General features: G+C 33.4%; 1 protein-coding gene and 2 long non-coding RNA genes across 6 annotated transcripts in view; 2 read left to right on the top strand and 1 right to left on the bottom strand.

Annotated features, from left to right (window-relative positions):
- Positions 1-322: 322 nt before the first annotated feature.
- On the bottom strand, positions 323-8,933 carry LOC100646270 (maternal protein exuperantia). 3 transcript variants are annotated; one of them, XM_012316539.3, is made up of 6 exons: positions 8,546-8,933; positions 2,264-2,565; positions 1,905-2,186; positions 1,595-1,787; positions 1,374-1,516; positions 323-1,279 (listed from the first exon to the last, which is right to left on the bottom strand). In XM_012316539.3, the coding sequence occupies exons 2-6, from the start codon at positions 2,546-2,548 to the stop codon at positions 965-967; spliced, it is 1,218 nt and encodes a 405-aa protein (XP_012171929.1). In that variant the 5' UTR covers positions 2,549-2,565; positions 8,546-8,933; the 3' UTR covers positions 323-964. The 3 variants fall into 3 exon arrangements, with proteins under 3 accessions (XP_012171929.1, XP_048268062.1, XP_012171930.1); XM_048412105.1 differs by lacking the exon at positions 8,546-8,933 and adding an exon at positions 3,624-3,775; XM_012316540.3 differs by lacking the exon at positions 8,546-8,933 and adding an exon at positions 3,127-3,407.
- LOC125386327 overlaps positions 4,211-27,349 on the top strand; it is a 71,481-nt gene continuing 48,342 nt past the window's right edge. For both annotated transcript variants that reach the window (XR_007226374.1, XR_007226375.1), the window contains exon 1: positions 4,211-4,454. This is a non-coding gene — a long non-coding RNA (uncharacterized LOC125386327). The remainder of the gene's footprint in view (positions 4,455-27,349) is intronic.
- LOC105666502 lies at positions 9,072-22,194 on the top strand. Its single transcript, XR_007226378.1, has 2 exons — positions 9,072-10,952; positions 21,045-22,194. It is a non-coding gene; the product is annotated as an uncharacterized LOC105666502 (long non-coding RNA).

The raw sequence follows: 27,349 nt of genomic DNA, 5'->3' as shown, positions 1-27,349 counted from the left end.
TGGCATGCTTTATGGAACCCCATAAGCGGATACAACGCTCCACTGCATAGGCATTCATATATTTAATTCATTTCTGACTTTATCTCGATGGTTGCACCGATTCGAGATGCGCTTTATAACAGAGAGAAGTCACGCTGGAGTCTTTTCTTGTTTTTCCTTTAAACATGCCGTTACCGTCGTTTCGGAACATAGAACGATATTGCGTGATACGTTTAATTATTTTTAAATTAAAACTTTGTAATACTCATAAAAAAGGAGATGAAAAAAAGAGACGAGTAAAAATAAAATACCGTAAGTTTGTGTTAACGATCGAAATAAGAAGTTGTAATTCAAAGTTTTTATTCAATTGTTTAGTACAACAAAATTTAACTTTTAAATGCAACATCATGGTGCATGATTCGTTTTATTAAACTTTTGGCGTACAAAAATATATTATATCTTTCTTCAAATATTACTATCTGTACTCTATACGTAAATCTTACTAACATTAAGTAAAAAAAAAGAATATTTTATGGTAATCTCAGAATGATGAAAAACAAAAAATCTTTAGCGTCCGAATATATTTCTATATCGACAGTCTCTAAACAATCACTTGTTACAACGTTAAACGTTAATCCGATTAAATAAAAATCAATGAGCATAAAATTAACCGTTAAAAAAAAAACGAACATTAAATATTCCTTTATCATAAACTAAAAAAATAATTAATGTGTTATTTGTACATGTTTTTGTTAACTAGCAATAAGTCGAGTTTCATATCCTTCAAGGATACAATATATACTCTGTTATAACGAAAATAAAAACTTAAATACAATACTGCAACAAATAACACTCATACTTTATCACACTAGAATAACGTTATCATAAGAATGAACGGAATGGTTATAAACTCAGTTACTGATAACAATATTGATCTTATAATTAGTTAAAAGGCACTGGAGAAAAGAAGCGAACTGTTTAGTTCTTATTCCTCTGCTATAATTGTACTACTCTCAGAAGATTCGGATTTAATTTTAAGCGGTGAATTAGGAGTGGTGGTATCCGGACTTCCGATACTTGAATCACATTTGTTATTATTTTCTTTATCCTCATTAATAATAGAGTTTTCCATCTTCATCTGATTCTTTTCTCTTGATATTCTTAATTTGGGTTTCTTATTAGGATCGAAATGATCTTCAAGGACGATCAATAAATCTTCGATTTTCTTTTCTTCAGTTGAAGTTAATTTTTCCTTAATTAATTTTTCTAAGCCTTCTTTCTTTCCATTATTCCATGCTTCCTGTAACACAAGTTAAATCAGTAATCTTATTAGTTTTATTAGTTTTCAAAATACAATTCTATAGATATTAATATTTTATTTGAATTATACAAACTTGTAATTGAGAATATTCTATGCCTGCTTCGGCAAGCAATCGACGTAAAGGACTAGCATGTTGCCGTTCTCGACGATTCACACGGAATAGGGCCCCAAAAATAGGTCTTAAAGTATTTTGACGTTCAAATACTATTTTTAATTCTGAAATACATAATATTATATAATAGAATTTTTTCTAATCAATATTTAAACATTTAAATTTTAATTTATTTTATATACCTGCATATTCTTGTTCTTCCATTTCTACTGGTTGAACAAATTCTCTAATGAAATCAACAGTATTTTTCATGGCACTATCACTATCACCACTACCATCTGTTTCATTTCCTTTTGTAACTTCTAGTGAACTCAAATGTTGTACTATTTGTAAAGCCAAACATGCTCTGTCCTTTGCATTATTTAACTGATTTTCCTTAAATAATAACAATTTCATATTAAAATTAAAATTATTATAGCGATTTTATATTATTATTAAAACTTATCATCAATGTAATATAATTACACATTCTATAAAACAAATGTTGCTTACTCGATTAAATAAACTTTGAGATAATGTCCTAAGAGTATATGCACGAACTGTGTTTGCACATTTTACTTCTGCGACATTAAATCCATTTGCAAATCCTTTCACAATTTCTTTAAATTTTTCCAGAAGATTATATTTCTTTAAAGATTCAATTAACATAGCAGGAATAACTTTACGTGGTTCATGATAAACTAATATGATACCATCTGCTGCGTCTCCTCTTATAGAGGAAAGCCATGTTAGAAAGTCTGTTAATGCAGACACTTCACTTTTAGTTTTTAGTGCCTGTAAAAGAATATAGAGCGTAATATAATCAAATACAGATTAAATACTAATTTTTTGATATTAATGAAATTTTTTACCTTATTAGTTGTACTATCTTTAAGTACACGAAACTTGCCAATAGTTACTATCTTCATATTATGCCTTTTTATAGCTGGAGGATTAAGATCTTTATATGGCATTACATATTGTGAATATGAAGAACTAGGTGTATACCCAGCTATTTGGCATATTTCATCTATAACTTTTTTGCCTGTAGTATCCATATCCCAACCAACTAAACGATAGTTGCCTGGGCCAATACCCATAGTAGATTTCCTTGATGGGATGGATTTCCCATTTTCCATTATTGTTGACGATACCATCTTCTTAAACTAATAATCTGCAAAAAATATAATATAGGTTTTTATTTACACAAAGCAGAATATTTAAAATAATAATATTTCATATTAATAACAATACAAAATATTCTCAATGGATCAATATAAAAATAGTTCATTAACGTAAATTTTATTAATCAAACTCAATGTTAGTTAATAATGAATGAATATTAATAAAAACACATGATTCGATTCATATACATTATATACATAATAATAAGGACTAAATATTTTTTTAATTTTTCATTCTTAATTAATTTATATATATTATTTACATATATAATATCTTCAACATAGAAATTTTATCATTTAAAAATATATAAATTTCGAAAAAATAAAAAAATGTATAAATTTGCGTAGAAACTATGAGTCTCCGAAGATTTCTTTTAGCAAATGTTTGAAACGAACGCTCAGTTTTTGCACAAGGGCGAGATATTTTGGTACGTGCGTAGAGTAGAAGATTATACATGGTATCGGCAAGGTCGACCTTGAAATTCAATACAGTACACAAATACTTCAGAACAAAAGATTAATGGCTTAGAATACATCCAATAATATCTTACCTTCTACGACAGACTTACAAATTATTTATCAAATAAAAATAATCTCCTATCGCATGCAGCAATTTTTCTTATCCAGAAGCGTTTGTGTAAAGAAGTTCTGTGCCAAGAACAAGGCAATGGAAATATTTATCGGTAATAATGAAACACACGCAGTCTCACGTTTAATAAACTTATTAATATTAATGTCGGGAACAAGAAATTTATCAAAACGAGTAATATATCACCATCAACAACGATGTAAAAAAATGACGATCTAACACAGTTGCTATCTTGTTTCGCGACAGGTATATCTACCACTAAGGAAACTGAATGTTACATGGATTTTTGCGATTCCGTGACGTCTATGCAACACGCATTACATATCAGCTCGCGGCGAATCGTGTCACGTATGTAAAACAGATATTCTCATCACACGTGGGTCGATTGCGATTCATGTATAGCCTCGATTTCGATTTAGTTTCCATTAACTCAACGTTAGATTCGTTACATTCGCTCACCAATTCACGTGGTTTCGCAGTTCCGTATTATTCACTGAGTTTCTTGATACGATCACCGAAACTGATGGCAGTACTATAAATCCTTTGTAGATACTGGAAACTACTGGAACGCAACTAAATTCATTTGAACACACGTGCGAAATTGGCAGTAAACCGCCTGCTCGATCATCTGCGCCTGCGTACTCGTTCTTAAGTCACGTGGTTCTAATGTCACTATTAGGTGAAGGAGAGACTGCCAATTGAAGTTGAAGTTCTAGTAGATTTGCTAAAACAGTACGTGAATCAAATTGAAACGGTTGTGTACATATTTGTTTTTCGTATTTCAATACAGTAGCGTTACTTTTTAATCTAACTTTAGTACTATAGCAGTTGGTGAACATTGCAAACGAAACTAGGAAATGTTCGATTGAAAGTATCTCACGTGCATGTAGAATAATAAAGGTGAGATTCGACGAACAATAAACGATTTGATATTCGTTCTGTAATAAGATATTGAACGTGTTCGAAATGAAAGATGGCGATTAAACAGTACGAACATTAATTTCTCGTGACTCGATGCTTAAATAGTTAGATACCTGTATGAGAACCATCAGTGAAATAAATAACTTGATCCACATTCAATTACATTATTTTCTAGTTGAGATTGGCAGATAGACACTGGTTGAAACAAATCGAAAGTGTGTTGCATAGCGACGTGTTCTAAAGATATACGTGTGTCATAGGTATTTAACATGAAAGTGACTGCATAACGGACGGTCGAGCGTAAAAAGAAATTCACGTTTTCGCATATCGGTATCGTTTCCGATGAGATGAATCGTTAAATACTGGTTTGTAAGTAAAATTTATTAGCACGAGTCGGCGTGAATCGTACTTCTTATTTATGCGACTGTTACGACGCCTCTGCATAAAGTTCCATTTGCACGTTGCACTCTAGGAAAATTGTTGACGGTAGCGATAAATTGGCCTGCAGCTTATCTCTCGTTATCTGTTATTTATCCTTTTTTAGAGCGGGCCGCACGCTTTGTAGCACTGATAAATTGTTTCAACTGGGTCATCCGTTCGCCACGGCTCGTTTTTGTCTTTCATTTATCCGCGGAATTTCTCCCGTGCTGGTTGTTCCGAATTTATCGAATTCTCCGCGGTGTTTAAACGTGAGAAAATTGGAAGGCGAATTGCATACGATCAACTATCACTGTATTGAATTTTTTTCTATGACTAAATTCCAATTATTATGCACTTTCATGATGCACGTTTCCGTATAATATCATAAGAATAATTGTTTAGGGCGGTAATTACCGTCATTAGATTAATGCATACGCTACAACATGCACAGTAAACGTAATATTACTATTATTTATTATCATTTCTTTCTTGTAGCTAATAAATGTACCATCTATGAAACTTTTTCAAGATGTTCGAGTAAGATCATATCGAGCAAATTTATGCTCATCTTCGTTTATGATAAATTTAGAATGTATTAATTATTCATAGCTTTTTCATTTTCGTAATTGTTTGTAATAAATCTTCGTGTATCATAGATTTGCTATGCATAAATTGTTTAGCCTTTTTTATTTATGATTTATATCATTATTGTTGATAAATTTACAACATAAATCCACGATGTAGCTATCATTGATTACAATAGTTTTCAATTATTTTTGCAGATTTTTAATTGGATTGTTAGTCGAATGTATTCTATTTTGCTATGGTAAAAATACAATGACTTTTGAGATATTTTTGTACATCACTACATCACTACAAAAGTTTAAATAATTTCATTTCGATATATTATTATCCTGAAAGTTTATAATCGTAAAAGAAATATCAATGATGACATGTAAGTAAAATGATTAATCATATAGTAGAACGTGAACAATGTGTCACAAATGAGATACGAAAAATACAATAATTAATTAAACATCGAAATTTAAATAAAATAAAAAAAGTCCCTGGAGTTCACGAATTTCAACGTAAAATAAAACTAATCTGTTGTAGTTTCGACTACGGCTGAAAGCTTTCTCTCAGCCGTCACGTTCACTTTTTACAATATATGGCAAAGCAAAATCCCATGTAAATAGTAAAAAATATTAAAACGCGCTTGGAGCATTTCGCGTCAGCGGTATTGGTTAATATTCAAGTCTGGTTTCGTTATTTGTGCATGTGTTCGACAGTTTCATATCTGCTCTCTGATAGGAAATGTTGATACTATAAAATTTGAATGAAACGTGGTGAAAGAGGAATCATTCATCCTCGTAGTAATCGTTGATAATGAAAATACGTTAAGTGTAGTCGATGTGATGTGAATATTTTTGAAAGAGAAATAACAAGGTATCGACGGGAGAAAAAATGGCAACGACAGAAATTGCGTCTTAACGAAGTCGATGATTTCTTTGAAGCGCTTCACTTGGTATAATGAACATCGTGTTCAAATATCACGATTGCTTTTCAAGTGGATTTCGGCAGCAAAAAAGGGAGAAGGAGGTTGGCGAGGGAATATTGAAACACCTTGATAGGTTGATTAGTATTCAACCTAGCTTCGGCAAACATGATAAAATCGATCATCTCTCTGTATCTCTAGCGGTGCATTTTCTACCCCCGGCTGGTAAAAAAAAAGTAGAGTATTTCATTGAAATTAAAAAATGGTAACGGGAAATGAAACTCGACGTGAGTATGTACATAGGTACGTTTCTGTCGAGATTGAAGAGGTTAAATGCTGAGAAACCTGCTGTTCTTTATTAAGTACGATCATTCGGATAAATTAAAACGGCATATAGTTGAAGTTTCCGGTCAAATAGATCTTTTACTTAAGAATTTTGAAGATTAAATAGATCACAACTATTAAGATAAACGAAGCATCAGAATTCAATATGGAAAATGGCTGTAGATGGAGAATATCGGAAAACGAATTCTAGATTTACAGGTTTGCTCTTTGTTAATATTCAGTCTATCACCTACAGATGTAATAGTGCCATCAGCAAACATAGTACGAGAGATAAACGCAGAAAAGGGATCAATTAATGCGAGAGTCCTGAGTTATGAATCGTTTTAAAAATTGGAGAAAAATTTCTTTTCATTTAATATTGCAAATGAATCAATAGATCATCAACTCTAATCCAGTCTACATATACGTAAAATAAATATAGGTAGATAGTAAAAAAAAATACGAAATAGATATGATAAAAGCTGCGAATTTTCACGATAAAATATATTTAATCTTATCAATTCTATATGTTTTACGAGCGATCGTATTGAACTGAATACATTTTTGTACTTTCGATACGTATGATATTGATTCATATAATAGTTTTAATCTTGCATTCGAAGATAAAAATCATTTTCACCTATCGATCAGATATTTCATGACGCAATGTTGTTCATATGATGTGACGTTATGGACGAGATATATCTTGCACACCTTTTCATTAAGATGCGAGATATCTCGTTCATGGCGTAAAAATTAGTTCGCGACGTATTCCTTCGCGAACGAGGAATTATTAACGATATTAAATACAGAATAATGTACTGTTACAAACAAATCCTTTTAACGTTACTTTTTTAACGAGTATTAAAACGAATTTAATTTATGTCAAGTTTCATCAACGATTGTTCACATCTTTATTTTATCATTTGAAGTTAATTTTATTTTGTCAAGCTGGACGCTTTTTGCTTTAAATGGCACTCATTTATTGAATTTTTGATTCTGATAGACTAATTAGCCTTTCCATTATGTGATAATATATTAAAAAAATATAATATAAAAACTATCATGCAGATATCTCACGGACATGTCAACATTGTTTACTCGAGATTATCTTCTCATTCTAAGAGCACCATGTACGTTTCTAGGGTTCATTCACAAGTACATTTTGCATGAAACCGAATTTCAACCATAAACAACCATTCAATCCATTTTGCACTTGTCATTCACATGGAACGCATGAGATGCTCATTCATATCCGACACTTGTGAAATTCATTCACCCTTGTGCTGCATTACATACTGGCTTGTGTAACTCGTTGGAAGTTCACGTGCTCTGTAACTACGTACGTATCGCATGAAATTATAACGAAGGACTTTTTTGTCTCAACTATAATCAAGTATTTTATGCCTAATTTACTTTTTACACAGAATGTATTATGATTAGAATAATTCTACTTTATATCAAAGGAACAAGTGATAACAGCATGGTGATAACCTATACAAGTAATTTTAAATGTTAATGGTAAAAAGGAATATCAAATATAATACATAAATGTTGTTAAATTATGCAGTTCCATTGAGAGCACCAGAGATACGATTTCAAAGGCTCCTTAATTGAATATTTCCATTTCTACGTTTTTAGATTAACGATCATTTATGACGTTAATGTTATATGAGCAATAATATTATGCATTCTTTCGATGTATCAACTACTTAATAGAAGAAAATTGTTGGAAAAATATTTAATTATCTATGTCATACGTGGAACTATTTATTGAAAGAATACGTGTACGTATTTCAACATTAAATACGTAATCCACAAACGTACAACGTACAGTCTGGAAATTTAATAGTAATCGATTAATGATAATACAAATATACGTAAAAAGGAGAGTGCATGCAATATATAAAAAAAAATATATATATATATAAAATATTTTTTACAACAATCATATGATAAAACAAACCTCTATTTAGACTCCACTTCTTGTATTTCTATAAATTTAAATTAGCACAAACATCCATCGTTGAATAACGCATCACGTATTATCAGAAATCGCACGTTCAAAATTAATTCGAGACCGGTTACCTCTTCTTCCGCGACGATTTTATCACTTGATCAATTCTCCAAGCCAAACGAACGTAACTCACGTCAACGTTTAATTTAACCATACAATCTAAAGGATCGGTAAAAGAGATTCCGAATAAATGGAAAGACTTACAATACAGAACGATTCTGCTGCAAATTCCGCCGTGAAGGAGGCTGTTACACCGTTGGATCTTGATTACTCTTTCTTTCGATGGATGGACTTCGATGATCGGTCGTTAAAAAACGATTCTTCGCCGCGGTTGCCGCGTACGTGACGCTTTTCTCCTGGATCTCAATTCTTTCTGTTCACCGTGACGCCTTAGTGAACGCCGTGAAACGCAGACAAAAGACCGTTGACTCGACGCACAGATTCCGACAGTCTATTGTCTCCCTTCGTTTTTGGCTCCCTAGCATTATCTTTATTTTTATCTCATTTCCACGCGTTATCCTTCGTTACTCTTTTGTTTTACCAGCTTTCTCCACCCGACGCGACGCAACGATGGGCCCCACTCGTACCGCGAACGATCGACTTCGCTCGTATTCGACTCGGTAGCCGCACGCTTTCGCTGATAACAACGCATCGCGTCGTAAGATATCGTGAGATTTGCACGTACCTGCAACGTGTCTGATATACGAGCGATTTGCAACGAGCAGGTGATAAGGTTGCATCGCTCGCGCATTGCGTGCAACCGCGGTTCTTGATGCGCGACAACTTAGGATACGGACATTCTTGGCTATTGGCTTGGGCTTCTGAAGTTTCGCAGTGTTATGATGGAGTACAATGACTCACAAAAGTATTTGAGCCAGGATCCAGAATTAGCAGCTATTTTTAACATTTTTATGGAACTCACTAAGATAAGGTCAATTTTTCTTTAAATAAAAGACTGTGATCTTGACTAAATCTTAAAGGGATCTTGAATGATTAAAAATATTAATTGTTAGTTGTTCTGGTTACGAACAACGATTTTAAATGATCGAAATATTTTTGATTATTAATAACATATAATGAAAAATCTTTTGAGTTCTGTAAATTTTAGACGAAGATTTCTTTTTAATTAATATAAAATTAGAAAAAATGACACTAAAAATATTGAGTACAATTACGACAAGAGTTACATGCGGTTACATTTCTCTATTTACTTATTAAGAAATATTTTATAGCGCGTTAAGATATCGAGGAAGATTAATATAAAAAATAATATGATAATTTATATAAAAATCACGTGTAACAAGCATTTTAGTTGGTTAATAAGGAAAATGTTGGCAGATGCTGTAGTATGATTTCCATTTTAGATAAAATCATTGTTTATTTAGTCTTGGTATGTATAGTTTTACTTCTCGCGTGAAAGCGGTTAATTAGAAAAAGTGATACAAAGTGATAAAAAACAGCTAAAATTAAAAATTTGTAAGACTAATAATGTTCCGAGTATACGGATAAAATACGTTTAATAAGAACACATTACATACGAGGAACTGAATTCATATAATTAGAACTTTTCATGACATTATAATTTATGGAGGAAGTCTATTATTATGGCGTGGTAAAAGTCAGTATTAATGGATAAAAACATTTCTTTTTTTACATAGTAAATGGCAATCGGTATGTTTCATTCCCAAACTTTTCATGAAATTGTGATAAGGGAATGCACGTAATTGATTTAAATTTATATCCTGAAAAATAAAATACGTTCGACACCAAAATGTAAAACTGAAGAGAATTAAAAAATTATATCCAGATTCTGAGTAGATACATTTTGCAATTCAATAAAAGAGTATAATACGAACAATAGAGAAAATTGTACGTAAGTAATAATTATTTGGGGCACTATTTATTTGAATATCTGAATAAATTTAAAGTCTGACTCACACACCAGTGAGTACAATACTGTTCAGTTTACTATATCGAAACATTTAAAGTTTTTTTTTAGTATACAATTATAAAATAGGAAAATTGAAAACATATTTATATCTACGAATAATATCAGCTTTGTATATTTTCTATATTTTTAAGAAAAATTTTCTATAGCACTTGAGTTTTTCTTCCTATCAATACGGGGATTTTCTATCACGTTGACAGATTAAACATGTGAAGAGGAAAAAAGGAATATATTGAAAGTGAACGGCGAACGATATTGCGTCCCTTTATTCAACACACTCTCAATAAGCTCTGTTTTATGTGGAGGAAGGTTGTTTGCATTTTTATTGGTTTAATTGTTCGTAGTAAATAAAAAACGAAGATAAATGAAATCAATAAGACAAAGTTTCTGTCTTCGGCCGTACTATCTACGTATTTAACGGTTTCTTGTGTATCAGAAGTTTGATAAATTATACAGTTGTCGCTTGCGAATAGAAACTTCACGACGTGATATACATTATTGAACGCGATAATAGAATTTGTGAACGGTATTACGTATTGTGTGATAAGCATGCAACTTCCAGAATTGTAATGAAGCGATAAAATCGCGTCGCGTGTTGTGTGCATCGAACTTTTTCTATTTGGAGAGAGTGCTCGTGGAACACATTTATTAATATAATTACAGGTATTATTTACATAATACCAATTTTATTCCTGGATACTGTTCGAATAAGTCACCTATAATTTTAATAGTTACTTATATCGAATAGCTAGATATTAAGTGAACCGTAACTATTTTCATAATACGATTCTTGCTGGGTCGCCCAGAAAGTTTGTTCTGATCTTTAAGGAATTTGGTCGACATGAAAGATCATATTGAAAAGTTTTTCGCCGAAAAATCTGAGAGGCTCTGGATGGATGGAATATTCAGGTTGCGTGAAAGATGGAGAAAGGTTGTGGAACAAAATGGCACCTATATAATTCAATAAATGTATATCGAATCGAAATGCAAATCGGGATGAACTTCCCGAGCGACCTAATAAATTCTTAGTATTAAATGACTGACTGATAGACTGAAAATCAATAGTAATTCATAGCAATATCACATAACAGTTACTTTCAACGATACATTAGATATTAATCAAATAAACGCAATCCAAAGCTAATCCAATAGATAAGAAAAATCTTATCTTTTAACATGATAATCGTATATCCTATTTTTCTATTTAATTTCTTAAAATGCATCGAACGTTCGCCTACAAACATGAAATACGTAGTAATATGTTATTTAAATTATCAACGCGATAGTCAGACTTATAAATAAAGCAGAAACATGCAAGGGTTTATCTGGAAATTATATGATACGACCTTGTTATTTAATAACAAGCGGGTAATCCCCTATATTTCTTTTTTAACTTCAAAAATGTTGCAGGAATATATGTGCGACAAAATTATCATATTTTCCGAATCTTATCGTTTCGCCGACTACTTGTTATTTTTTAATAGAATATGTTGTTTTGTAACGCAATAATTATGTGACTGACGTTTGTGGTTTACACACGCATTTATCGTGTACGTTTAATAATGACACGAGTTGCGGGCAACCGGATAATTGATAAGGGTGTTACTTTTCCTCCACTTTACGAGACATTTCTCGTAGAAATGCATATTTTTCGTGTAATACATGAAAGTAGTAGCTGATATTTAAAAAAGCATGTATTTATAAATATATTATATGTATAGAAAACCGGAAATTTGTAAAAGAATGGTCTGATTCGCCTTTACTGTGTTTTAAAATTTCAAACATTCTTACAAGTTGTTTCGTTTGCCCGTCTTAAATAGATTATCTCATGTTCTTCAGAAAGAAATATCGATTTTCCTCTATTGCAATATTTATTGAATCATTTATCTGCGCGTAAACGTAAGTAAAGGTCAATCCTGTTTTGTCACTTCTTATATCGATAAACTGCTCTGATACGTTAAGAAAATAAATTAACTATTGAAATCACGCCACTATAATTTTCGCAACTTTTACGAAATAATCTTTTAATAATAGAATGGACATTTATTTAAATTGTCATAAATCTAATGAAATAATCATAAGCTACGCAAACAATGTTACAAATTATAATTAAAATCGCATTAAAAAACCATATAGCGATATCACAGATTATTTGTTATAGATTTATCACGTAGCTAATTATATAATGTCAGCTTTTACAACAAGGAGAATTGAACATAATAGAGTTTGAGAAGATAATAAATCTTCTAGGCTTCGAAGCCTAGAGTTATCCAAGTCACTAACAGTGAAATGCAATTATTACGGTGCACGATATTTAAAATGCAATTAAAAATCGTAGAAACACCTATGAAATCGTTGATTGCTGACGCGATAGTTGTAAAATTTCCATAATGAAACGATAACAGGTACTTATAATGTTGGAAACATTTCCAGAAGTATACATTAACGTTCATGAATGGCGAGTGATAAATTCCCATGAAAACGAACGATTTAAATAATAATAACTAATAATGGCGATAATATCGCGTAGCAAATGTATCGAAAATAATGTTACGGCCGTTGCGTTGATACCTAGATTCGTGTACGGCGAAAACAATCACGAGACGTATATTACATACATATTTAAGTTGGCAAAATTACAAAAACGATTACGTTTCATGATGTGTAATAAATGAATACCGAAACACGATATCAAGACACATTGTGTAACAGAGTTATCAGGTAAACAGCAGCGGCAATGCATTTCCTTTGTAAATGTATTCTAATTCTGGAAACAAATTGGTGCTTTTAGCGACATTAAAACGGTCCCATTAATCGTATACTTGATACATTTCATGTGCCTCGAGTTGCATAGTAATGACATACAGATATAAATTTACGTTTGCACCGAAGAAACGTCGTACAATTTGTAATCCAACTTGTGTATGTCTACGTTGAGAATTACGAAATAAATTTAATCGAATGCGCTCGCGATTTTTACGAAGTTTCGTTGAAACGATAAAATCATCCTGTCTGTCTGCCTCTGCTTTTGCGCATAAAATACGGTTGTGTAGGAAGTGAATTAAGTTTGAATTTTTATGAACCTTTTTAACTAGAAATGCCGAATTACGAAAAGATATATTCGTCAACGAATATGTGTAGGTGGATTATTCAAACTTTCAGCCAATCTTCTGCAAAAATTGTCGCCCCACATTTTCGATTTATTTCTGCGCAAGCAATTACCTTTTCTCTTCATCATATCATCAATCCTGTTATCGTGCGTATTGTACAAAATTTCGGTTTCCGAGGTATGCGTAAGAGCAGGAAAATCACATTCCAAAAACAGTGTTGGAATTATTCAGTGCAATTAATAACCGACAATTAATATTGAAATATTTGATTATCAATCGTGATTAACAATACAACTTTTACTCGACATATTGTCATTGAAATTCGATCCGATTTAATGAAATTTAAGTATCCAAATACGTAACGAAATACGATGAGAACGTTAGAATGAGAATTAGTTAACAATCTATGACGTCAATTATGAAAATTATCTATCGATCGGTTTTCCTGATTCATTCTTTTTAACGATCATTAATAATAATTTCTATAACTATCAAACAATCCAACAAATTAAATAGTTTTATCTCTCAATATTAAAAATTGGGCACAAGTAGCGTCGTAATCCTTGATCAAATGAAAAAAGGAATTTCCCCGAGTTCCATTCTTGTTGAACAGCGATCAGCGTGCAATAATGAAGAACCCTTTTCCCGCCTTCCCTTCTCACGGACCAAGAGGCGTTCTTACTTTTCTTTTAATTAAAAGTAGTTACCTAGCGCGGCCCAAGTCAATTCAAACAGAAACTTTAATCACTTCACGACCGGTGTGGATTTTAAAAGAAAGTTGCGATTTTTGATCAACGCGATGGGGAGGCAAACTTCCCGGTTCGTGTCATTCGCAACTGTTCGCACAGTCGACACCGATTGATTTATCGCGAACGTTCAGGTATAACACAACCGGAATCGAGTCAGGTACCGAGCACGGCTCCAAATGCCAATTTTACCACTTACCGCTTGCTGCTTACCGTTTACGGTTCTTTGTATGTTCACGGTCTTAGTCTCTTTAATCGTGAAATGACAAACGCGCTTGTATTATCAACTCGTACAAAACATGCAGCGTGTTGTTCGTTTGTTGGTATAATTAGCATGTGGCGCTATATACATTCTAATGTACACAGTGTACCGTGTGGGCGTGTACCAGAATAACTTGACTACACGACCACTGATATTATAGCTGGTGGAAAATCTGGTGTTTCTATCCCTGGCTGTTGTCTTGCTCTTAACGTTCGATATTAGTTCATTTGGCTTGCCTAACTTTAGCACGGCGAATCATCCTTCGTCTGTCTGATTATTATCTGATTATAATTGTTTGTTCGAGCGAGATACCTTTTGGGAAAACTGTTATAGGGATATTGTAGGTATTATATCGTGGTAGTTGGTGAATGATAAATTACGTAGGTAGGAAATAAAAAGTATGAAGGATAAAAACGCGCGTTTGTTAATTTCGATGCGTATGCAGAATGTTCATCGTAACGATGATTACAATCTGTCAGCATTTCCCTTAATCGGATAAAAAGATGTTTCGAACAAAATTTAATCAGTTGGCAATTGAAAAAAATGTTGTATTCAATTGAATATGGAGATGATCATGGCTCTTTAAAATGGTGCTTCTTTTGATCATTTGCTATGATAAATTCATGAAAGAAATATGTATATGGTAAAAAGTGTGTTAGATTGATTAGCTCTTGAGATATGATATAAAATAGGTACATAGATTAGGTATTGTTATATTTAAGTATTTTACACTATACTGCAATGTCCCTAAAAAATGAAATAAATTATAAATCGTGGAATTTATGTACACAATTTTCCAATATAAAGATTATTTTTTATCTCTTTTTTATATCATTTGTTACTTAAACTACTACAATCCGAAATAAAACTTAGTTTTTATTCGATACTGTATAGCTTCTACTGTCATTTAGATTTTTGCTTTTAAATTCGTATAAAAACTTCTATTTGAATATTCAATTTCCATGCGTTTTTGATTTTAGGATTCTTTTTGCGTTTTCTGGTACATGTGACAGAATAAATAAATAAGTAGTATTTTTTGTAACGGTACTATCATAATATACCTATGGTTTTCCTTTTTTAATGATTTGTTTTCGATGTGTTATACAGCGTTCATAAATGGCATATTAAACGGAGAATAATTTAGATGTAAAATAGTTCGATACAAAGTTTAGAAAAAATAGTGTTATTTGTAATAAAATTCTCTTTTAAATCATGTAACAATATATAAAAAACAAAAAAAGAGTATAAAACGAGAAAAATAAAAATAGGTAGTAAAACTACGAGAGTGGCATAAAATAGTTTTCAACGCGTCTCTCTTTCCTTTTTAAAATACCGATTCAAAATCTCATGTTTTTCCAGCCATGACGTCTGGCCCGTTTTTGTTTTTCCGGTTTGCGTTTTTCGATATAAAAAGATTGCATCAAATTTTTGTTGAACGAGCATAGAGTGTGATGCTCGTGAGCGAAAAGCTGTGAAAATTGTCACAGGTTTTGTTTTTGGAAAAAAAGAAAACTATTCAGATACAGGAACCAAGATAATAATAGTTTGTGATATGATTGATGTGCATCTGAATAGTTTTTATTGCATTTTAGAGAAGATAATAAAATCACCCAAACAAGATGCTACAATAAAAATATAATGAAATATTACATCTTACAGTTTGCATCTAAGTATGGAGTTAATGAAATACAATGCAGCATGTGAGTGCCTAATCTTTTAGTTTGTAGTATATACAGTGTTACCCATTTGGAGTGATACATGTAATTACCTCCTAAAATACTCGCTATGTAAAAAAATGTTTGAAGTTTATAAAACTTATTTTATTTCGAGGAACATTTTATGATGGTCAAAAATTAGTAATTATTTAGTAAACTGCTTCAAAATGTTGTAGAAATCAACATCTTGAACAATCAATGAATCAACATCTTTCTTTTGCAAATTACTGCCGGATTTTTCTTCGTTACCTTCGGCTATAGGAAAGAGAAAGCATCAACACTTAAAGGTGCCATAAATTTAAGCCCTCACCCACATGGTGGTAGGCCAGCAGTCCCGACGTCTTGCTATTGTGATGTCTGAAAACGCGAGACTTCGTAGCGAACGCTCGTAGCGATTGCTTGGGTTCCGTTATCCTTGGTTCTAGGGAGAGATAGCGAAGTCACTTGATGGTGTCGAAGGGAACAAACGATCTTGAATGACCTTGAAAAGTAAGATATAGATCGATGAATTCGTCACAGAACAGGCTACACACTTATCTGCACAAAAACATATAGTTCTGCAAAAATGCATAAAAAAAACAAAGATCACTTTGAAATTTGTAAGATACATCCACCTAGATAAGATTTGTGATCATCGCAAGATTTTTATTTTTTTTTATTTATTAGAATATTTACAATCAATTCTCGTTGAGAACTTTCAGTAACTTCATTAGGCATGATACAATGACATGGTTTATAATAGTTTTATATTGTTGGTTTTAGTAGGATCTAAGGATTTAATCTAACGGGTGTTTTCTTTTTAGTCTGCGGATCTGGTCCGTCGTGTCAAGTAGTTGGGTGACTAATGGGTTGTGGTGGTTGTTGATTCTTGCGTTATATCTGCTTCTGGACTTGTATATTTCATCTTTGGTAACATACCAGGGTGCATTTATTAGGGATCTTAGCGTTTTCGATTGGAAGCGTTGGAGTATTCGGATTCCGTAAGTCCAGGCAGATTTTATTACGGTCTTATAGAGCGTAATTTTGTTCCGCGTGCTTAGGTTGGAGCGACGGCCAATGAGCCAATAAAATTTTTTGAGTTTATTCCTGAGTTGCTTAGATTTGTCTACGATGTGTTGTTTCCATGTTAATCTCTTGTCCAGAGTCATGCCCAGGTATCTGACTGTGTCCTTGTTAGGAACTGTTATATTGTTAATGGAGACCTGTGGACAGGTTTGTTTTCGCAGCGTGAAGGTTACATGTGTGGATTTTTTTTCATTAATTTTGAAGCCCCATTTATGGAACCACTTTTCCACTGAGGCGAGGCCTCACTGGAGAGTGGATGAGGCAATTATCGGGTTGGCGTGGGACGCTAATAGCGCTGTGCCGTCAGCAAATGTTGCTATAGTTATTTCTGCTGATATTGGTAAATCGGCAGTGTAGATGGAGAACAGCAGGGGTCCGAGGACACTACCTTGGAGTATGCCCGCTTCTATTGGAAATGTGGTAATGGCGTCTACGTATTTAACCATGAATTATCTTTTGGTTAGGTAGGACTTTAGGATGGAGTAGTAAGTGTGTGGTAGGACTTTTTTAAGTTTGTAAAGAAATCCTTCATGCCATACTTTGTCGAATGCCAGTTGAATGTCAACGAATACCGCTGAGCAGTATTTTTTCTTTTCGAGGGTTTGGCTGATATTGTGTGTTATTCGGTGGATTTGTTCTATTGTGGAATGTTGCTTCCGAAAACCGAATTGATGATCTGGCAGTGTTTTCAGATCCTCTAGGAGTGGAAGGAGTCGATTCGTTAGCAACTTCTCGAATAGTTTTGACAAAGTGGCTAGAAGACTAATTGGGTGATAGGAGCTAGTTTCGTGTATTGGTTTTCCGGATTTAGGGATGAGTGTAATCAGTGACGTTTTCCAGGTTTTGGGATAGTATTCAAGGCGAAGAATTGCGTTGAAGATTGAAGAAATGAGTGCAATCCCTTTTATGGATAGTTCCTTAATTGCTTTATTACTTATTTAATCATGTTCCGATGCTTTCCTGGGGTTCAGACGATGGATTAATTCTGTAACCTCTAGAGAAGTGAAAGGTTTAATGGGGGGGGGGGGGGAGACATTTGGAAGGGAGAATGCAGGTATTCTGTTATTTCTGGAGCGGTATTGGAGGAATGGGGTTTAAAGACGTTGGATAGGTAGTTAGCGAACAGGTTGGTTTTTTCTATAGGGCTTCGTGCCAATCCACCTTGCAGATAGCGAATTGGAGGGATTATTTGCGGGGGACGCGTGAGTTTCCTGAAAGCCCTCCATAGTGAGTAGTTGGAGTCGGCGGTAGAAGACAAATTGACGAGATATTTTTGAAAACAGTCATTTTTGTATTTTTTAATGATTTTGGTTAACTTCCTGGTTGCGTGGTTTAATTTGCGTTTGTCGTCCGGTATTCTATGGGTTTGCCATACTCTTGTTAGTCTTCGTTTTTCTGTGATTTTGTTTAATATGTAATGGAGATATTCGTGTTTGCTGATAGAAGTCTTAGTAGGTGTTGAGGAGCTGATAGCGTTTATTATGCTCGAGTTTAAGTATTCTGTGGCTGTTTCGATATCTTCCTTTGTTTTTAGTGAAATTGAGGCAGAGGTTGAGTGATTAAAGACTTCTGTAAAAAGCTGCCAGTTGGTGAGTTGGTTGTGAATAAGGCCATTAGGTGGGTTCTCGATTATTGCTGAATTGACTCTTGCTATCACGGGGGAATGGTCGGAAGAGAGTTCAGCGGAGGAGTTGATTTGGACATATCTAGGCGAGATATTTTTGGTTATGAAGAAGTCGAGTAAATCGGGGATTTTTTTAGTGTCAGTGGGCCAGTATGTGGGTTCATATGTGGTGGGGTAGTTGAGATTGTTGGTGGTTATGCTTTTCAAGATGTTATTGCCTCTTGCTGTGACAAGTCTGCTGCCCCATTGGGTATGCTTGGCGTTATTGTCTCCTCCAGCTATGAATCTATTGCTTAGGGCGTCAAGGAAGCTGTCGAAGTTCTCTTTTGCAATCGAGTGTCTGGGAGGGCAGTATATTGCTGAAGTGGTGATTGTACCATGGTAGTTTTCTACTGCTACGCTTGTGGCTTGAAGGTAGAATTTCTGGAATGATGGAAGCTCGTAATGCTTAATGCTGGATTTAATGATGATTCCGGTGCCGCCGTGTGCCTTTCCACTGGGATGTTGGGTATGGTAGAAGTTGTAGACCTGTATTTTGAGGTAGTTTTTGTCGGTGAAGTGGGTTTCAGATATGAGCATTACGTCGATTTGCTGTTGTTTTAAGAAGAGTTCTAGTTCAAATTTGTGCTGACCTAGACCGTTGGCGTTCCACAGGGCTTTACGCATTGGTTTTATTTTGCTTCTGTGCGTATTAATTTATCCATGAAGAGTGTAAGTAGTGACAGTAAGTTGTTAATTTGTTTCATTTGCTTCTTTATTAGTTTTTCGAGTCTGGTGAAGTTGTCTGTGTTTTGTGGAGTGGGAACACTATTTGTCTGAGTGTCCACTGTGGGTTTTCGAATTATTTATATTTCCTTGTGCTGCCTGAGCATAGAAGATTGATGGTGTGGAGAATTTTTGGGGTCGAGGTTCTTGTTTGGTTATCTCTTTGGGTCTGGGTTTAGGGTACTTATTATTGTGCAGTGTTTTATAGGCTAAGCATCCTTTGTAGTTCGCAGGATGCTCTCCTTGACAGTGGATGCACTTCGCGGGGGTTTCTGGGGATTTGGTGGGGGGTTATGCGAAACATTTTTTCGCATAACGAATAATATAATACTTTTTGGGAGATAATTGCGCGTACCACTTGAAATAGTGTTACTTCGTACATACGTACATAACGTCTAAATATGATAAAAAAATTATAATACGTACAGACAGATTGTGGTATCCTCTCGTTAAGTTTCGGAGCTGATTTCGAACGACGTTGGTCTCCTCCACGCAAGCTGGTCATCTCTGCAGCCTGTGCCAGGCACATTGTCGACATGTCGTTACTTGGGTTCTGGTCAGCACGTGGATTTTATGCGATTTTACTCGCACAATTACCGCACACCGCCCCAGAAATCTGTGGTTTTCGTGGTCGATCGTTAGGACTGGCGGCCACCCGCTCGCGTAATTAATTCTGTTCATTGCAATTTATGTTCTTCTTTCACTGTTTTCATCCAGTTCCATTTATTGTTAAGTGCTGTTGTTTATTGCCGAACGGTCCATGCAATTTTTCAGGGAAAATATCAGCTTAAAAATTGGACATTTTTTTCAAAATATTCTGTCGTTTAACGAGGGAGAAGCACGTAGAAGGAGTTTCAAAAAATAATTGTGTGATGGGAAGATAAAAAGAAGACAATTGACGGCGATTGCGTGTCCATTCGTAATATTTGTTCATAAGATTTGCTTTATTTATAATATTCGCTCGATGAAAATTCCCTGAAGCATTAAGAATTAATTTAATTAAATTAACATACGATATCCATCAGCTGTTCTCGGAATAGTTGGTTTTGCTGTTTGACGTAATTACTAGCGATTAACAGTTTAATAAAAGATGTACGTTCCTTATGTGTATGTAAATATTAATTATCGTAAATGTTCTACTAAATGTAATAGATGTTTTAACATAAATAATAAAGAACAACTAACTCAATAACATTAATATATATAAATTTTTCATAATGTTTGAATATTAACGTCATTGTACATAATAACATAAAATATTCTGGTCGCCTGGAATTTTTCTGCGAAGCTCGATATTATATACGCCTAGGTTTTTAAGAAAAGTTCCGTTTTCTAATCTTCTATCTCCATGTATAAAATTTATGATGGAAAAAGTAGTATTTGTGTTCCACGCGTCCTTTCGTGCTTAATTATACGTCAACGTGTCTTTATCCAAGGCGATAATTATTCTTCATTTGCATTTTTGTAGAGACAAACAATTCGAAACGAAGATCCTGGACAAGACCTCTTCCGTCGAATCAGCCGACAACACGGATAGCTTCTCATACTTTTCAGCCGGGAAATCGTAATGAGAAAAAATTCCCGGCTTCGTTAAGTTCAAGATGGAACGATGGTGCTGTTAATTCTTTTAAAAGCTAGATAGCTGGGGCACATCAGAATAATTTGCTTGAGTTCAATGACCGAGATATATTTTTGTAGAATTATTAGGTCATCCCATAAGTTCGTGCCGACTTTTGTGTATACATTTCATGTGTCGATTTATAAACATACGGCGATAAGGGACCAATACACTTGAAAAATGAGAAGAAGTTGTACAACGAGAGGGGGATTACATTTTTTCATGAAACTGAAAGGTATGTAAACAATCTTAACATATATAACCGCTCAAAAAACGGACCGAACGTATGGGATGACCCAATATTTGGTTTACTTTTGGAGTATTATATGTTAGAGAATAATTCCTAGAGAATATTTCCTACTAAATTAAGGAAATGTTTTTCCCAGACAGATAAAATGTACAAAAAGGGCGAAAATAATTTCTAAATTAGAAAACTATAAATTTTAATATTAAAGAAATAGAATTAGTATATGAATAGGGAGACAGAGCGAGAGACGCACGAGAAGATTAGCAGAGAATCGTAAGAGACAGAATATTAAGAAATATTTATGAAGAATTACAATTAACATTTATGAAGAAATGAAAGAAATGCGTGCTAATTTAAGCAGGAGTAAACGTCAATAATTATGAAAATAAACCGAATTATAGAGAGTATCATTGTGGTTTAAAGGATAAAAGAATATCGTAAGTTATTACCTTACACAAATTTGAAAATCGCGGATTATGTATCGTGTTAGTTATAAAATATTGTATAATGATATTTTATATCCTATTGTTTGTAAAGCAGATTAAATTAGTATAAATATAATATGTTATTCATCGCATATGTTTCATCGAGATTGATGGTAGTAGAGGATTATTAATTTCATGAATGAAATATTGGAAAATTGAAACAGTCTAATAAGAGCGTGTAGATATATGTATCAAAAGAATGTATGATTCAGTAAACCGAATCATCTTCATGGCCGGGATACTGAAAAATAAAGTATTAACACTGTTACTACTTGTTAACAAATACCCGTTAATGATATCTAAAATTATTATAATTTTTTCCATAGAATATCACTAGAATTATTCTTATTCAGGTTGTGAATGTACGCCATCAATAGTTTCGAATTAAATCGATAATCGTGATGAGTGATTGTATTCAGCTTTGTTTCAAATATCAATGCAATTATAATTTGCATGTCTCATTGCAATGCGAATGAAATTTTAACATGTATCGCGCACATATACCTTTATCGGAGAAATATAAAATAGTATATATGTATAAATATATATACATATTGAGTGGTTATTTACATTTTCGTAGTATGATATGAAACAAGCTGGTTCTTTATTTTTTAAGTACCAGACAGAAGAACGTAAAACTAGCGTTATTAGGTAGAAGAAATCAGACTCGAAGGAAACGAAGAAGCGCAATAAAAGGCGATCCACGTCTGAGTAAAGTACGGGAAAACTCTTGGTTCCCGACATCGCGTTTCCTTTTCCCGAGTTCTGTTAATGAGTTTAAAGCGATCGAACGGAATTAAATCTAATTAAGCAGAAAGGAGAAAATATGAATGGCACTTTGATGTTCACTGAGTTATCTAACACGTACTCGCTGATGAGCAATGAACTACATGGTAATTAATAGATAAATTATATCGTAATGCGAAAAATTTCCTCTACAAATCGAAAAATTTCTAATTATTAGAAATTGAAATGTATAAATTCTCTTTTCTTTGGGATAATACGCGGTGCTGTTGCAACATTAACTTTAGAGAAAGGAAACTTCTATAAGTCTAGGATTTTCATGCATCATCATTGCGTGATAATTCTTGACCATTGGTTGACTTAATGTTTGGCTACTATAGTGTAATTATTTTTGTCATAAACTGACATTTAATATAAATTTGGTACAAGGAGCACACATAAATTTGGTTCTAGCTTGTATAAAATATAGAAGTCATAATAATTATTGTAATAAGTTGCTTTAAGTAAAGTGAACGCGTAAATTTACACTGAAGATTTAGAAATATTATTGAATTATATTTATTTGTTTACCACAAGTACGATGACTCAAACGCGTTGACGAATGCTTTTCTCGTTTTATGCGGGAAAGATAATAGAAAATGCGAGGCATGATGTAGAACTCATGCTAGAGAGATGACATCACTTGCAATTTGTATCGATGATATCATGTTGCATTCTTGTTTCTACATTTGTATAATTATTTCGACGACTTTTTATGAGAGAAATTTACATGAGATGCATATAAAGTGATGTGAGATATCTAGCATTGAGAATTTTTTTTATGAAGTCCAAATAATTTAATTAAAGCTAATAATAGAATAAATAGCTATAATAGAATAAATAGCTATCATTTAATAGAAAAATTTAATTTACAAAAGAAACTTAAAAACATTATTGCACTTAAAGAGCATAATTTAAAAGATGTTAAATATTGAAAATTTCTTTTAAGTCAGACACTAGGATTAAGAAAGATATATATCTTCTTCGTATTATTTCAAATATCATAGGTGCAGTTCGTCATAAAATGACTATATTTTATTTTTAGGTTTGATGTAGGCGTTTATGGAAATGTGTTAATTCGTGAATCACGCGTATTCGTCTATATTTCATTCAAGCTCGAGAAATTTATAGCTTACTGCACGATGTATTCTCCTTAAATTATTATCAATATCGAAAATTCTAGGGAAATAATTGCAAAAGTACTATTTTTAATCCAAGATTATTTGAATTGATGCAATATCATTTTCCGATGTCAAAAAAGTTGTCATGTCGATCCGCCCTCTCCGATTTCGATGATTTTTAAATATATTGTAAAGCTCCACATTTTGAGTAATTTTTTCCTGTATGTATAACCGTCGGTCGGTTTTAGTTTCTGAGATATTCGCGTAATACTGCCGGTACCACACAACGTATTTCTGCCTATAATCGTGCGTCTGTGGCAACGTATGCGTCAGTATTGGTTGCCGCTTATTTTCTGTTTATAAACGAAAGCGGGGCGAGCTTAAAAGTCTCGAGCGCAACTGCGTATGCCGCACGAGATGTTTGTTATAATTCACCTAAAAATTAACTGACAATGTATTGACTTTGGTTACGCTTATGTGAAATAATAACAAATTAATTATAAAAATAATAGATGAATGAATAATTGATACTATTTTACGAAATAGAACGATCGCAGTGACTGGATTGAAAATTCTAACCCAAACACAATCCAAATCACATTGATGATTTTCACTTTTAATTGAGATATAAACTCATATTATAACAGACATTTCTTGCAGCCTCGCATATGCACGTTGTGTACGGAGCCTTTAAGCTCACCCGACTCTCATTTATAAGCAGACGCAGAATTCAATTTTCTAGTAAAGCAAGCTTTTCGCGAATATCTCAGAAATTGAGCGAGGGTGATGGTTATATGTATAGAAAAAAGTTATTTAAAGAGTTATTTCCTTTAACATATTCAAAAACCATCGAAATTGGAGAGGACGCAACGGTCCCACAAGTTCAGCGTAAGTTCTTCTATGAATAATAAAATTTTTATTTCAGTAATACGGTAATATAACATGTTGTAATATATGTTATAATATATATATAACATATGGTAATATTTATTATATATTCTTATATTTAATAATAATAATTAGTATCAATTAATTAACATAATTTATGTTTTCGTATATGATATACAAAATGGAATATCGTTAAATGTAATATACATAAATGTTACCGAAAATATTTGATAGATTATGTCAGTCTCTATAGAATCATGAATCGGCGAAAAATCATGCTTTTACTTGGATAAACTACCGCAAAAATTGCGATAAAGAAATGATACCAAAATATAGAATACACGAATGGATCAGGAATAATATTTTTCGCTTCTTATTTCTGTTATTTGCTTTTCATCTCGTATATGTCAAGAGACACAAAAAGGGAGTTTCTGTCCACCTATCTCGTCTAAAAATTTTCTGTTCGACGGAGTACGCATGAGCTTTTATCGTTTATACTTATTTCTTTACTGCTTGACCTAGATAACAGATTCAGCTGTAGACTTTACAACGGTACCATAAAACGATTATTGTTGTATTATCCTGCATGCGAGTCAATGGCAATTCTACTCGTTTATTTAATGTATATTTCAAAATGTGCAATAGCATTAATGTAGACAGTTTCCAAATTATAATGGTAAGGCGCGAAATATAGTTCTAGCTTACGTATGAATTAAAGAAAAGAAAGTTGCAAAATGAGATGTATGTATACATACCCATACGAATTAAATTTTATCACTGAAAAGTCATTTCAACCGTTGGAAAAACGTTCGTTATATTGGAATATAGGAGACAAATGTGTAAGACTATTTCTTTCGAAATTTGATTTTTATCCTTATCCTTATGCCATTTATACGTATGTTTTATTTTATATACTTTTCACAATAATAATTTTATACATTTCCACTAATAACTTGCACCCTGTATTCTTTTATATCTAATCTAATTTCCTGGAAAATGTACTTTTCCAATAACGATACGCGTACACCAACTTAAACCGACCATCATTTTATAAACTTTCATAGACACGCGCTTTATTTCTTTTTTCTTCCATCAACTTAACCGATCGATTTTGATCTATCGATTGCATAATTACGAGGCGAGAATGGTCGAGATTTTAATTTGAAAGCGGTTCGAATCTCTCTCCACCAGGCTCCAGTCGGCTCATCAGCAACTGTTGCGGAATACAGATATTAGAGGATCATTTATCTTACTTACGCGATGCTGGCCGATGAGCCTGACCTATTACAGTCGCCAGGGAGTAAAATTCCTCCGTTCTGATCCAGTTTCTTCTGACGGTGGAGTGTTGCCACCTTCGGGAATCAATATTCATTAGGGCGCGACTATCTTCCTCTGTTTCCACCGGTTGTTCTCATTCTCTGTACTGGTCGATTAATAGTTGGAAGCTTTGATTGACCGATCGCCTCGCAAACGGCCTGTAGCTAATCGCAATGGGATTTATGTGTGCCGACCGCGTTAAGTAATCGCTTTACAACAGAGAAATATCTGTAAAGGCGTGATATATCGTCTGCGAAACCATCAGGTGAAGATGCTCATGGAGACTGTTTCCCTGAGATTTGACTTTTTTCTTGCAACATGTTCGCCGAGCAGGAATTCGTCGATTTTGTTTTTTCGTCTTCAAGCGAGAAGTAAGGTGAAAGAGAAGGAATTGTTACGTTTTATGGAAATGAAGTTTGTACGATGCAATATTGGAAAGGGGAAAGAATAAAACGATAATACATGAAAAAGAAAGTAATAAGGTTTGCAACATTTTATAACTTTTTTCCTTCATAGAGAAAATTTAAATTATCAGCATATGAACGTAAACGAGGAGATTATATACGAATCTGTGCAAGCACGACTTTCATGAAATTCATCGTAAATTGCGGGCAATTTCCTACCCTGTGATCACCTTTTATCGCTGCTAGAAAAAAATGGTGGAGAAAAGAGATGGATCATAGATATGCAGCTAAGAGGTGTAGTTACTAGGTGGAGGAGAACGAGAAGGAACAGAGGGGTGTGATAATGGGGGGAGCACCTATAGAGTAGAAAATTGTCTGCAACTTACAACATTCCCCCATGCTGTCGTAAAGTCAACCGTATCTGAAATTTCATTTAGCAGAAATAAGGGTAGCGCGTTCTTCCTTTGACGAGTTTTGCTACAGTCAATAAAGGAATCTTCGTGCGCAGAAAGTCACGCGGGTGATTTATATTCCAAACTTTTTAATATTCGACTATCGTTATATCGATTCAAATTTGTTGAGCTTTACTGATGGAAGAACGAGTGGATGAATTTGTAATAGGAAAAATATATTGAAATAAGTCTAGGTATAAGTATAAGTATAATGTATGCTGATCCAGATCTTCACTCTTACAGTGTTACAATACACTAGAAGAAGGGCTGTGATAGGGACCAAGTTCGTATATTTACAGCAAAGGACATTACCAAAAAGTTAACATTGTAGCTCTAGCTGAAGGCTACAAGAAACAGCAATAGAAATCTACTTATAACTCTTTTGTTTCTAGACCTTGTAATCCAAAACAAAATTTATATTCAAGGACACAATAATATGGACCTCTACTTATTTCGAA

Source organism: Bombus terrestris, chromosome 14 (genome assembly GCF_910591885.1).
Source record: "Bombus terrestris chromosome 14, iyBomTerr1.2, whole genome shotgun sequence".
Taxonomy (NCBI): domain Eukaryota; kingdom Metazoa; phylum Arthropoda; class Insecta; order Hymenoptera; family Apidae; genus Bombus; species Bombus terrestris.
This window is presented reverse-complemented; position numbering and strand designations above follow the sequence as displayed.

Excerpts from the sequence above, each read along its gene's own strand:
- LOC100646270 (XM_012316539.3), bottom strand. The coding sequence starts at position 2,548 with ATGGTATCGTCAACAATAATGGAAAATGGGAAATCCATCCCATCAAGG. Across the intron at positions 1,788-1,904 it reads CTCAAAGTTTATTTAATCGA|GAAAATCAGTTAAATAATGC; the intron begins GTAAGCAACATT and ends TTATTATTTAAG. Across the intron at positions 1,280-1,373 it reads TAGAATATTCTCAATTACAA|GAAGCATGGAATAATGGAAA; the intron begins GTTTGTATAATT and ends CTTGTGTTACAG.